The sequence below is a fragment of the Heterocephalus glaber genome, unplaced genomic scaffold (genome assembly GCF_053883595.1).
Source record: "Heterocephalus glaber isolate CG9 unplaced genomic scaffold, H.glaber_assembly_v1.0 deba00000122, whole genome shotgun sequence".
In the NCBI taxonomy this organism is placed as follows: domain Eukaryota; kingdom Metazoa; phylum Chordata; class Mammalia; order Rodentia; family Bathyergidae; genus Heterocephalus; species Heterocephalus glaber.
Genome location: NW_028258138.1, coordinates 49682069 through 49696226, shown reverse-complemented (window position 1 = coordinate 49696226; position 14158 = coordinate 49682069). Strand labels below are relative to the sequence as shown.

At 37.0% G+C, this 14158-nt stretch overlaps 1 protein-coding gene across 1 annotated transcript in view; it reads right to left on the bottom strand.

The window, feature by feature from the left end:
* Adgrg7 (adhesion G protein-coupled receptor G7) overlaps positions 1-14158 on the bottom strand; it is a 90477-nt gene that overhangs the window by 29539 nt on the left and 46780 nt on the right. The window contains exons 9-10 of the mRNA XM_004858008.3: positions 12883-13046; positions 12284-12439 (exon numbers count right to left, since the gene is read on the bottom strand). Coding sequence (XP_004858065.2) covers positions 12284-12439; positions 12883-13046 — 320 coding nt within the window. The remainder of the gene's footprint in view (positions 1-12283; positions 12440-12882; positions 13047-14158) is intronic.

Sequence of the window (14158 nt, the reverse complement as noted above, 5' to 3'; positions counted from 1 at the left end):
CCAACACTGACTAAGACAAACAAAGAAGGACACTACATCCTTGTAAAAGGAAAAATCCAAGAGGAAGAGATGACAATCATAATATCTATGCACCAAACACTAGCATGCCCAACTACATAAAAAAAATACTAACAGACATGAAATATCATATAAGCACTAATACAATAGGAGAGGGGGAAATCAATACCCCACTGTCACAAATAGATAGATCAACTAGACAAAAAATAAGCAACGAAATACAACTGAACTGAACTCTTGAAGAAATGAACTTAACAGATGTTTACAGAGTCTTCCACACCAAATCAGAATACACATTCTTCTCAGCTACACATGGGCCATTCTTCAAAATAGAGCACATACCTGCTCATAAAACATATTTAAGTAAGTGCAAATGAACTGAAGTTATCCCCTGTATATGATCAGACCATACGCCAATGAAATTGGAGATCAATAGCAAGAGAAACCGCAAAAATTGCATAAACACATTGACATTGAACAACACACTTCTAAATAACCAATGAGTCACAGAGGAAATTAAAGAAGAAATCAGGCAGTTCCTTCAATTAAATGACAATGACAATACAACATATCAGAATCTATGGGACACAATGAAAGCAGTCTTATGAAGAAAATTTCATAGCAGTGAATACTCATATTAGGAAAACAGAAAGAGCCCAATTACAGAGCCTGATGCTGAACCTCAAGCTTCTAGAAAAAGAAGAGCAGGAAAAACCCAAAGCTCATACAAGGGAGGAAATTATAAAGATCAGGGCACATAAATGCAATGGAGACTAAGAGAACGATACCAAAAATAGTTGAACCCAAGAGTTGGTTCTTTGAAAGAATCAACAAAATTGACAAACCCTTAGCCAACCTTATCAGAAAAAGGAAAGAAAAGGCCCAAATCCATGCAATTAGGAATGAAAAGGGTGAAATTACAACAGACCCAGCAGAAATCCAGAGGCTCTTCAATACCTACTTCCAGAACCTATATGCCACTAAGATGAAAAAAACAGAAGAAATGAACAGATTCCCAGATAAGTGTGAATTACCAAAGTTGAACAAAGAAGACCTAAAAATTCTAAACAACCCAATATCAACCAATGAAATTGAAAATGTAATTAAAAATTTACCAACTAAGAAAAGCCTAGGTCCTGATGGCTTCACTTCTGACTTTTACAAGACATTTAGAGAGGCACTACTGCCACTACTGTTTAAAGACTTCAATGAAATGGTAAGGGAAATAACACTCCTAAATTCATTCCTGCAATCAAGTATCACCTTGATCACCAAAGCAGAGAAAGACCAACTGAAAAAGAGAACTACAGGCCAATCTCACTAATGAACATACATGCAAAAATCTTTAATAAGATACTGGCAAATAGAATGCAGATGATCATGAGGAAGATCATATACTCTGACCAAGTGGGATTCATCTGAAGGATGCAGGGATGGTTCAACATATGCAAATCAATCAAAGTAATACACTATATCAATAGAGCCAATGACAAAAACCATATGATTATCTCCATAGATGCAGAAAAAACATTTGACAAAATCCAACACACATTTATGATAAAATACCTACAAAAATTGGAATACATGGTCTCTACCTCTATCTGATGAAAGCCATCTATTGAAAACCAACAGCCAATATCATACTAAATGGTCAAAAATTGAAATCCTTCACACTAAAATCAGGAACAAGACAAGGATGTCCACTATCAACACTCTTGTTCAATACAGTTTTGGAAACATTAGCCACAGCCATTAGAAAAGAGAAAGAAATAAAAGGAATAAAGATGGGAAATGAAGAAGTCAAATTGTTATTATTTGCAGATGACATGATAGTCTATATAGAAGACCCCAAGAACTCCACCAAAAGGCTTCTAGACTTAATAACCAAATTCAGTAGAGTAGCTGGACACAAGGTCAACACAGAAAAAATCAATAGGTTTCCTCTACACAAATGACAGACTCACTGAGAGAGAAAGAGGGCAAATAATTGCTTTCACAATAGCATCCAAAAAGCTGAAATACCTAGGAATCATCCTAATGAAAGAAATCAAAGACCTCTTCTCTGAAAACTATGGCACTCTGAAAAGAGAGATTGAAGATTATATCAGAAAATGGACAGACATCCACTGCTCCTGGGTAGGAAGGATTAATACAGTGAGAATGGCCATACTTCCAAAACTGCTATATAGATTTAATGCAATCCCAGTTGAGATCCCAGCAGCATACTTCATGGACCTTGAGAAAACAATCCAAAAATTCATTTGGAACAAGAAGAGACCCAGAATTGCAAAAGCAATTCTAGGTAACAGAGACATGGCAGGGGGTATCACAATCCCCAACCTTCAACTCTACTACAAAGCCACTGTGATAAAAACAGCATGGTGCTGGCAAAGAAACAGACCTGAGGACCAGTGGAACAGATTAGAAGATGCAGAAACAACTGCAGACACACTTAGCCATCTCATCTTCAATAAAGGAGCCAAACACCCTCACTGGAGGAATGATAGCCTCTTTTATTTATTTAATTAAATTCTTTCATTAGTACATTTTAGGTATACAACACAATTACATTTCTCATCAGGAATTGTACCTTTACATAATGTATCTTGGTTCTTATTTTTTTCCCATTGCTAGTCCTCCCTTCATGCCCTCTACCCTTCCCTAATTACAAAGACTTTATTTCCATTTTTTCCATTTCACATCATTTTTCCTTTCCCTTCTTTCCTTCCCCCTGCCCCTCCCCCTACCCCAACCCCTTTGGACCTTTTCTTCCTAATTTGCATTATCGATTATTCATTCTAATCATTGGTACATTTTAGGTATACACTATAATGACATTCATCATTGGAAATTTGCACCTTTACATAATCTCTCTTGGTTCTTATTTTTCACCCTTGCCCTGCCCTCCCTTCAACTCCTCCATTCCTCTGTATTTACAAAGATTTTGTTCCTATCTTCCATTTCCTCATATTAATCCCATACCCTTTTATCCTTTCCCCTACTCCTCCCACTTCCTTCCCCTTTGCCCCTTTTCTTCCTATTTCACATTACCTATTATACATTTAGTCCTTATTTACACTTTCAGTTTCTCACACTAGAGAAACTATTCAGTATTTATACAAGTGTGTCCTATTTATTTCACTTAAGAGTATTGCCTCAATGTGCATCCACTTAGCTATAAATGTCTCTAATTTCTCATTTTGTATGGCTGAGTAGTACTCCACTTTATTAAAAAGCCACATTTTCTTTATCCAGTCTCCAGTTGATGGGCATTTGGGCTGTTTCCAAGTTTTAGCTATTACAAACTGTGCTGCTATGAACATGGGCACACATATATCACTGTGGTATAATTCTTTGAATTCTTTGGGGAAGATCCCCAGCAGTGGAATAGCAGGATCAAATGGGACTTCCAGTTCTAGTTCTTTGAGGTATCTCCATACTGATTTCCACAGTGCTTGCACCAGTCTACACTCCCACCAGCAGTGGAGCAGGGTTCCTCTTTCCCCACAGCCCTGCCAGCATTTGTTATTGCTTGATTTCATGATAGCAGCTATTCTTTCTGGAGTGAAGTAGAATCTCAGTGTTGTTTTCCTTTGCATCTCTCGAATGACCAGTGATGTTGAACATTTCTTGATGTATTTATTTGCTATTTCTACTTCTTTGTGTGAGAAATGTCTGTTCATTTCAGCTGCCCATTTTCGGATTGGGTGTTTAAATTTGGGAGGTCTGATCTTTTTAAGTTCTTTATAGATTTGAGATAGTAGACCTTTGTCTGAGGAAGAGCAGGTGAAGATATTTTCCCACATTGTGGGTTGTCTCTTCACACTGCTGGTGGTTTCTCTTGCTGTGCAGAAGCCATTTAATAAGAAGAGATCCCACTTGTTGATTTTTTGTGCTAGTTCATGGGCAACTGAGGTTTTGTTCATAAAATCTTTTCCTACACCGATGTTTTCAAGGGTTCTCCCTAACCTCTCTTCCAACTGGTTCAGAGTTTCCATTTTAATATATAGATCTTTAATCCATTTTGATTTTAGTTTAGTGCATGGTGAGAGATACAGGTCTAGTTTTAATCTTTGGCAAGTTGAAGCCCAATTTTTCAGCACCATTTATTAAAGAGGCTATCTTTCCTCCAGTGAGGGTGTTTGGCTCCTTTATTGAAGATGAGATGGCTGAGTGTATCTGGCGTTGTTTCTGCATCTTCTAATCTGTTCCACTGGTCCACAGGTCTGTTTCTTTGCCAGCACCATGCTGTTTTTATCACAGTAGCTTTGTAGTAGAGTTGAAGGTTGGGGATTGTGATACCCCCTGCCATGTCTCTGTTACCTAGAATTGCTTTTGCAATTCTGGGTCTCTTCTTGCTCCAAATGAATTTATGGATTGTTTTCTCAAGGTCTACGAAGTATGCTACTGGGATCTCAGTTGGAATTGCATTAAATCTATATAGCAGTTTTGGAAATATGGCCATTTTCACTATATTAATCCTTCCTACCCAAGAGCAGTGGATGTCTGTCCATTGTCTGATATCATCTTCAATCTCTCTTTTCAGAGTGCCATAGTTTACAGAGAAGAGGTCTTTGATTTCTTTCATTACGATGATTCCTTGGTATTTCAGTTTTTTGGATGCCATTGTGAAAGGAATTATTTGCCCTATTTCTCTCTCAGTGAGTCTGTCATTCGTGTAGAGGAAAGCTATCCATTTTTGTGTGTTGACATTGTAACCAGCTACTTGACAGAATTTGGTTATTAAGTCTAGAAGACTTTTGGTGGAGTTCTTGGGGTCTTCTATATAGAGTATCATGTCATCTGCAAATAATGACAATTTGACTTCTTCATTTCCTATCTTTATTCCTTTTATTTCTTTCTCTTGTCTAATTGCCAGGACTAATGTTTCCAAAACTACATTGAACAAGAGTGGTGATAGTGGACATCCTTGTCTTGTTCCTGATTTTAGTGTGAAGGATTTCAGTTTTTGACCATTTAGTATGATGCTGGCTGTTGGTTTTTCATAGATGGCTTTTATCTGTTTGAGGTAGAGACCATCTATTCCAATTTTTTGTAGGGTTTTTATCATAAATGCATGTTGGATTTTGTCAAATGCTTTTTCTGTGTCTATGGAGATAATCATATCGTTTTTGTCCTTGGCTCTATTGATATAGTGTATTACATTGATTGATTTTTGTGTATTGAACCATCCCTGCATCCCTGGGATGAATCCCACTTGATCAGGGTGTATGATCTTCTTGATGATCTTCTCCATTCTCTTTGCCAGTATCTTATTAAGGATTTTTGCATCTATGTTCATTAGTGAGATTGGCCTATATTTTTCCTTTTCAGTTGGGTCTTTCTGTGCTTTAGGGATCAAGGTGATGCTTGCTTCCAGGAATGAATTGAGAGTATTGCTTCCCTTTTAATTTCATTGAAGAGTTTAAACAGTAGTGGCAGCAGTTCCTCTCTAAATGTCTTGTAGAATTCAGCAGTGAAGCCATCAGGGCCTGGGCTTTTCTTAGTTGACAAGTTTTTAATTACATTTTCCATTTCATTTGTTGATATTGGGTTGTTCAGAATTTTTAGGTCTTCTTCGTTCAACTTTGGTAATTCATATGTATCTAGGAATCTGTCCATTTCTTCTGTGTTGTCCGTCTTATTGGACTATAGGTTCTGGAAGTAGGTATTGATGCTCCTCTGGATTTCTGCTGGGTCTGTTGTAATTTCACCCTTTTCATTCCTAATTGCATGGATTTGGGCTTTTTCTTTCCTTTTTCTGACAAGGTTGGCTAAGGGTTTATCAATTTTGTTGATTCTTTTGAAGAACCAACTCTTGGCTTCATTGATTTTTTGTATCATTCTCTTAGTCTCCATTGCATTGATTTCTCCTCTGAGTTTTATAATTTCCTCCCTTGTATGAGCTCTGGGTTTGTCCTTTTCTTCTTTTTCTAGAATCTTGAGGTTTAGCATCAGGTTGTTTAATTGGGATTGTTCTGTTTTCCTAATATGCGTATTCACTGCTATGAATTTCCCTCATAAGACTGCTTTCATTGTGTCCCATAGATTCCAATATGTTGCATTGTCATTGTCATTTAATTGAAGGAACTGTCTGATTTCTTCTTTAATTTCCTCTGTGACCCATTGGTTATTCAGAAGTGTGTTGTTCAATTTCCATGTGCTTATGAAATTTTTTGAGTTTCTTTTGCTATTTATCTCCAATTTCATCACACTATGGTCTGATAATATACAGGGGATAAATTCAATTCCTTTGCCCTTACTTAAACATGTTCTATGTGAGTATGTGGTCTATTTTGGAGAATGACCCATGTGCAGCTGAGAAGAATGTGTATTCTGATTTTGTGGGGTGGAACTCTCTGTAAACATCTGTTAAGTTCATTTGTTCAAGAGTTCGATTGAGTTCTAGTATTTCATTACTTATTTTTTGTCTAGTTGATCTATCTATTTGTGACAGTGGGGTGTTGAGTTCCCCACTACAATTGTATTAGTGCATATATGACTTTTCATGTCCGTTAATATTTGTTTTATATAGTTGAGTGCACTAGTGTTTGGTGCATAGATATTTATGATTGTCATGTCTTCCTCTTGAATTCTTCCCTTTACAAGGATGTAGTGTCCTTCTTTGTCTCTCTTCATCAGTGTTGGTTTGAAATCTATTTGATCTGCAAAGAGGATTGCTACTCCTGCTTTTTTTCAGGTTCCCGTTGCATGGAGTATTGTTTTCCACCCTTTAACTTTCAGTCTGTGAGTTTCCTTTTGAATTGAGTGTGTTTCTTGTATGCAGCATATTGTTGCCCTTTGCTTCTTGACCCATTCTGCCAATCTGTTTCTTTTGATTGGTTAATTGAGACCATTAAAGTTGATGGTTATAACTGAAACATATTGACTTGTCATTGGCATGACTTTTTCTTTTTGTTGGGTTCTCCCCCTTTACATTTAATTTCTTGTCATGCCAGATGGGTTCATTCTGCTTTGCTTCCTGGCGTTGTGATCTGCAATGTCTGTTCCTAGGATATTGTGTAAAATTCTTTGGAGTGCTGGTTTGGTATTCATGAAGTTCCTAAGGTGCTCTTTGTCACGTAAGTATCTTATTTCTCCATCCATTTTGAAAGATAGTTTTGCATGGTACATCAATCTGGGTTGGAGGCTGTTTTCTTTTAGGGCTTGGAATATGTCACTCCAAGCTCTTCTTGCCTTGATGGTTTGTGTTGAGAAGTCTGCTGTGATTCTGATGGGCTTTCCTTTGTATGTGATTTGTTTCTTTTCTCTAGCTGCTTGTAGAACTTTGTTCTTCTGTTGAGTTTCTGGAGTATTAATAATTATATGCCTATGTGTAGATTTTTTTTTGATCAAGGCTATTTGGAGTCCTACATGCTTCACTTATCTGTATGTCAAGCTCTTTTCCCCTGCTGGGGAAGTTTTCTGCCATTATTTCTGTGAAGAGATTTTTTATATCATCTGCACTCTCTCCTGTTTCTTCATTGAGCCCAATCAGTCTTATTTATTCTTCTTTGCATTGTCTAGCAGCTGCTGTATTGATTTCTCATGTTCCTTTAGAATTTTGAAGCAATTTTTCTTTTCCTGGTCACTAATGGCAACCTTATCTTCTATATCTGAAATTCTGTCCTCACATTGGCTCATTCTACTGTGTAGACTTTCAATGGAGTTTTTCATCTCCTGGAAATCTATTTGCATCTGTTTTATGGATTCCATTTGTTTCCTATGTTGGGATTCCATCATGTTCCTCAGCTCCTCTCTAGATTTATTAATCATGTCTTGCACTAGGGGCACAATTTCTCCTGTTATCTGAGAAATTATTTCTGATTTCATTTTTTCCAGATCCCCTTTTGTTGCCAGTTGAGTGGGTCCAGGTGGTTGAGAATCAGAGTGTTCCATCTCATTTCCCTTTGGGCTTGCTGTAGGTGATCTGGAAGTCTGGTTTTGAGACTTATTTATGTGTTTTCTCCTTTTGACTGGGGGGGCGCTGTTGGTGCCTGCACGGTTTACATCCTCTGAGCTAGGAGACTTGGGACAGGGGACGGGAGCAGAGGTAGGGATGGTGGCCCAAAAGCCCTTTCCTGTGGGCTGGGAGCAACGGTTGTGATGGTGGCCAGGAAGCCCCTTCCTCTGGTCCAGGAACAGTGGGATGGTGGCTCAGAAGCCCCTACCTCTGGGCCAGGAGCAGTGTGAGGGATGTTGGCCCAGAAACTCCTTCCTCTGGGCCAGGGGCAGTGGGACAGCAGCTCAGAAGCCCCTACCTCTGGGCCAGGAGCAGCGGGACTCAGTACCATGATCTGGTGCTCCGGTGTCCTCTGCGTCTTTGTAGTGTGGAACGAGGTGGCTGTACAGAGGAGCGGGGGGTGGGGGGTCCATTGGATTGCTGCTGGGGCGTGCGGGCTGATTGGGCATGCGGGCTGATTCGGCCTCTTCCCTGCAACTCAGGACCTCAGTAGGGCATGCACAGACCTGCCTGTCTGCCGCGGGCTGATTCGGCGTCTTCCTTGCAACCAAGATAGCCTCTTTAATAAATGGTGCTGGAAAAATTGGGCTTCAACTTACCAAAGATTAAAACTAGACCTACATCTCTCACCATGCACTAAACTAAAATCAAAATGGATTAAAGATCTAAATATTAAAATAGAAACTCTGAACCAGTTGGAACAGAGGTTAGGTAGAACTCTGGAAGACATCAGTGTAGGAAAAGATTTTATGAACAAAACCTCAGCTGCCCATGAACTAGCACAAACAATCAACAAGTGGGATCTCTTCTTATTAAAAGGTTTCTGCACAGCAAGAGAAACCACCAGCAGTGTGAACAGACAACCCACAATGTGGGAAAAAAAATCTTCACCTGCTTTTCTTCAGACAAAGGTCTACTATCTTGAATCTATAAAGAACTTAAAAAGATCAAACCTCCCAAATTTAAAGACCCAATCCAAAAATGAGTATCTGAAATGAACAGACATTTCTCAGACAAAGAAGTAAAAATAGCAAATAAATACATGAAAAAATTTTCAACATCACTGGTCAATGGAGACATGCAAATGAAAACAATGCTGAGATTCTACCTCACCCTGGAATGAATGGCTGCTATCATGAAATCAACCAACAAGAAATGCTGGCAGTGCTGTGGGGAAAGAGGAACCCTGCTCCACTGCTGGTGGGAGTGTAGACTGGTGCAACCACTGTGGAAATCAGTATGGAGATACCTCAAAGAACTAGGATTGGAAATCCCATTTGGCCATGCTATTCCCCTGCTGGGTATCTTCCCCCAAAGAATTAAAACAATCATACCACAGTTATATATGTGTACCCATGTTCATAGCAGCACAGTTTGTAATAGCTGAAACTTGGAAGCAGCCCAAATGCCCATCAACTGGAGACTGGATCAAGAAAATGTGGGTTTTTTTTTTTTAATAAAATGGAGTATTACTTAGCCATAAAAAATGAGAAATTAGAGACATTTGTAGCTAAATGGATGCACATTGAGGTTATACTCTTAAGTGAAATAAATATGACACACGTGTAAATACCGAATAGTTTCTCTAGTGTGAGAAACTGAAAGTGTAAATAAGGACTAAAAGGTATAATAGATAATGTGAAATAGGAACAAAAGGGTCAAAGGGTAGGGGAAGTGAGAGGGGTAGTGGAAAGGAAAGAAGGGAATGGAATTAATATGAGAAAATGAAATAAAGGAAACAAAGTCTTTGTAAATACAGAGGGATGGAGGGTTTGTAGGGAGGGTAGGGGAAGGGGGAAAATAAGAACCAAGAGAGATTATGTAAAAGTGCAAATTTCCAATGATGAATGTCATTTTATTGTATACCTAAATTGTACCAATAAAATAAAATTTAAAAAAATATTTTCCTTGATGTCTATAATCAAAGTTGTTTGGACAGTTACTTTATTTATTTATTGTATTATTTTATGTGTTACTATAATCCAAGCATTTCTAAGCAAATGCATTAAAGTTGCAGAAATATTTTGTGAACATGGAAAGATTTTCATATGATCCAGTTACTTTTAAAGAAATTTAATTTTTGTTAAATATGTCAGTATCTATCCCAGTACATTAGTAAATATGTATAGAGAAGTACATGCCATTGAGTACATACTCATACAAATGTGGAAAGGCAGTAATGATGTTCACATGGTGTATGATTTTTTGCTTCTGTGTACTTTCTTATCTTTTAAATTCTTGAAATAAAAAACAATGTACACTTATTTGTAAAATGTGAAAGTAATACAGAAACAATAAAAAGCATATGTTCCTCTCTACTACCAGGTACCCACCACTATACCCTGCCTCTTGAAGTCTCATCTTATCTCCAGGTCTTTTTAGCACAAATATTACATAAATATCTTGTACAAAAATATAGAATTTTGTTAACAATACATGATTATGCTTGAATTGCAATTTTAACTTATCATGTACATTTCCTTTATCAATATAATTCTATTTACTATTTAAACTTTTATACTTTAGGCAATAAATATGTATTACTTTTGTAGGGGTAAAAGAAAAATATCTTTGAAAAATACAGATGTTTACGTTATCATTTGTGTGCATTTTACTAGGTAGTTGAACAAAGAATTGTAAACTGCAATAGATCTTTAGATCTTCGAAATCCTCTATTCATTTAGAGTCTATCTGCTATAATCTCATATTAGGTTACATTTTTAAAAATTTCAAACCCTAAGCTAATTACAGATATGGGTAGGTATACATTGTGGCAGACTCAGATACTAAATGAGAAAAATTAGCCGAAAAAAGGTGAAAGAAAACTATGACAAAATATTCTGTATCATTTAGCATCTGTAGTAGTCTGAGCTTTACATAGCTACTCAATGATGATATGATTTTATGATGTCAAAAACACTAAAATATCTCTGGGAGTTTGATGCTGGAAAATTGTAAGTTTGAGCCTAGCCAGGACCACTTAGTGATTTAGTGAGACCCTGTCTCAAAATTTTAAAAATTTTAAAAGGCTAGGGATGTAGCTCAGTGTATATCCTAGCACCAACTAGCTCAATTCCCTGTGCCCAAAAAAGTTAAAATTTTACTGTAAGAAAGGTGTGATAATTAAAATTTAAAAACTATAGTTATCTCAAACAATGTTTAAGGTAAGGTTCTATTCTTTGATAATCTATGCTGTATCAGTATGTTCTGCTGATCTCCATCCTGAATATGGCTACATCACAGTCACTGGGAATGAAAACAACTGCTTCCTTGGAGATCAATAGCTGCTTCATAAGGGGAAGACAGCCCACATACTTTTCCATTTCATTGCACATTAAAATGTTTTATCAACTATATAAGCTAGTAGTTTTGGCTTCTCAAGAATAATTACTTTCTGGAAATGTAATATAACGGAAGCCTTAAAGGTTTAGTCCAAGAATTTTCAGAGATGCTTATACATCTGAACTCCAATATTATCAGTAACTTGCACAGTGTAGCTTTGGAGTTAAAAAGATTAAGGGATACATAGAGGAGCTACAGGACAAATTTAGTGAATTCAAGACCTGTTCCTTTTATATCTTCTAGCAAAATTTGGTAAACTCTTGTTATGGCCTATAGTTAGATTACCCCTAATGCCTCACGCAGTCATAGGTGGGACCTTTGGAATGAGATTGGATTATAACATCATAGAGCTGATTTGGCGTTGACTCTCTCTGCTTCCCCACCATCCTCTGCCATGCTGCCCTGCCTTGGAACTAGCTGATATGGACTGAAACCTCTATAATCTGTGAGCCAAAATAAACCTTTTCTCCTTTAAATTGCAGGTGTTGGGTATTACGTCTCATTGATAAGAAAAGTGATTAAAACACTTCTAATACAAAACTTTTTCCAATTCCAATGGAAAGAGCTTTGGGTGACTAATTTAAACTGTCCACATTTGGCTATGTATGAAAACCGCCCTCAACACATAACTATGCCTTATCTGGCTATAAAAACTTCATACTTAGGAACACACAAGTTAATAGAACAGAGTCTGTCAGCTCCTCCTCACTGCCTTTCCATTGCTGTGCTGAATTCATCTATCCTTAGACCATAGTGCAACAGAACAGAAACAAAAACAAGAAAAACCTCTATGCTATTTTCCTTTACCAAGTTCTTTCCTATCACTTCATCTTCTGATTTTCTATTTAATCTGAGTTTAAAATCTATGTAAGCTAAATTCCAGAGTTATTTCTAATTAGCACACACTAAAATTGCATATGAGGACAATTCTTGCCTGGAAAGCAACATGAACATTCTTACCATTAATACAGCAAAATTAGTAGTATGATTGCAGCGGCAGCCCAGGAATCTATCAGTGCTCTGGTCTTTGTGACAGCCGTATGTGTCCCAATCTTTTGTTAAGAAATTCCAGTAGACACAGGCATAAGAACTGAGTTGAAATTCTTTTTGGTTGTACTGTGAATTGATAAGATAATTACAATTACTGATATTTAATGCTTAACTGGTTAGAAAAAAATCTAATAGGATCGATAGTCATAAGAGAAATAAATTATATTAAATATATGTTAAGAAATAACATTTTTATTATAGATTCGGGGGAAAGGTTGTAAAATTCAAATTAGTTAACCTTGTATTTAGCTACTTTGACAAACAATATGGGTAGTAGAAAAATTTTAATGATTATTTTAAAGAATCTTTCAAGGAGGGCCGGGGGGGTTAGTTCAATGGTTTCGTCACCTGTTGCACAGGCACAAGGACCCAAGTTCGATCCCCGGTACCAAAAAAAAAAAAAGAATCTTTCAAGGAGATTTTCTTTTTATTTCTTTTACCCAAATGATTCCTGTTTCTGTAATGAAGAATGGTCTGGATTTTTTATTTCTGTTAATTGGAAAACTTACCTTTGGACTAAAGACCATTTTAACAGAAATACTCTGATCTTGCTCATTTCCATCCACTTTGCTTGAGATAATTTTTTGACTAAAATGTGACCTAGTTGTAAAAGTTTTTGATTGAAAAAGTTTGTTGTTTTGATACACTACAAAGCCACATTTCTTAGTGTTATCTGTGGAGGGGAAGGGAGACATTAAAATCAATAAATGAACTTTAAGATAAACAGGAAACCAAGTTCTATGTCATTGTTGAACCACATGGCTGCTTAATGTTTGAGTAAAGTATATAAAAATAGTTTGCTGACTAATCCTTTACTTAACTTCTATATGTTTTTGTGATATTATGCATAGTTTGGCTGTCCTCCATGGTTCCTGGCTCATTTCTCCCTACACTCGAAGCAGGCTGTAGTAACTAGAATTTCTCTTCCCAAGCTGAGTAACAGAAACTCTAATCTTCCACTAACTTTCTGTCTTGGACATGGCTATCAAGAAATTCTCTGCCTTACCTGATAATGATAGATCATAGGACCCCCAAAGGAATGCTGCAAAAGGGTCCAAGAAGAATCTGACCATGAAGCCTTTGCTGGCTTCACCAATTCAGTCTGTTAGTATTAGATCATATTTTCTGTCCAGTCATATTTCTACACAGATGCACATACTTCAGCCAGGCACATGCTATGAAGTTTCTATAAAACCCCAAAAGGTCAGGGTTCTGAGAGCTTCAGAATAGCTGAACATGTGGGGATTTCTGGAGGATGGTGAGTCCAGAGAAGGCATGGAAACTCTGTATCCCTCTACCCATAGCTTACCCTGTATCTCTTCATCTGTATCTTTTGTTATATTCTTTATAATAAACAAGTAAAGTTGTTTCTCTGAGTCTATAAGCTGCTCAAACAAATTAATGGAACCCAAGATGGTGATTATGGGAACCTTGATTTATAACTGGTCAGTCAGAAGCACAAGTAAAATAACCTGGGGTTTGCAACTGGCAACATAATGGTGGAGAGGTATTTCTAGATAGATAGTGTCAGAATTGACTTAAATGAGTCAGCTGGTGTCTATTGCAAAAATAATTATTTCATGTGTGGGGAAAAGCCTTCACTTATGTAGAAGTGATCCATATTGTAAGACTATAGTAGGAGAAACTAAGTCTTATTTATTTTGCCCTGTATCTTCAAATTGATTAACATATATTACCCATGCTTAGCTATTTTAACCAAATTAATATTTTTCTGAGGTTCAGTTTCCATATCTTCTATGTGGGAACAATATTTTATGCCTAGTA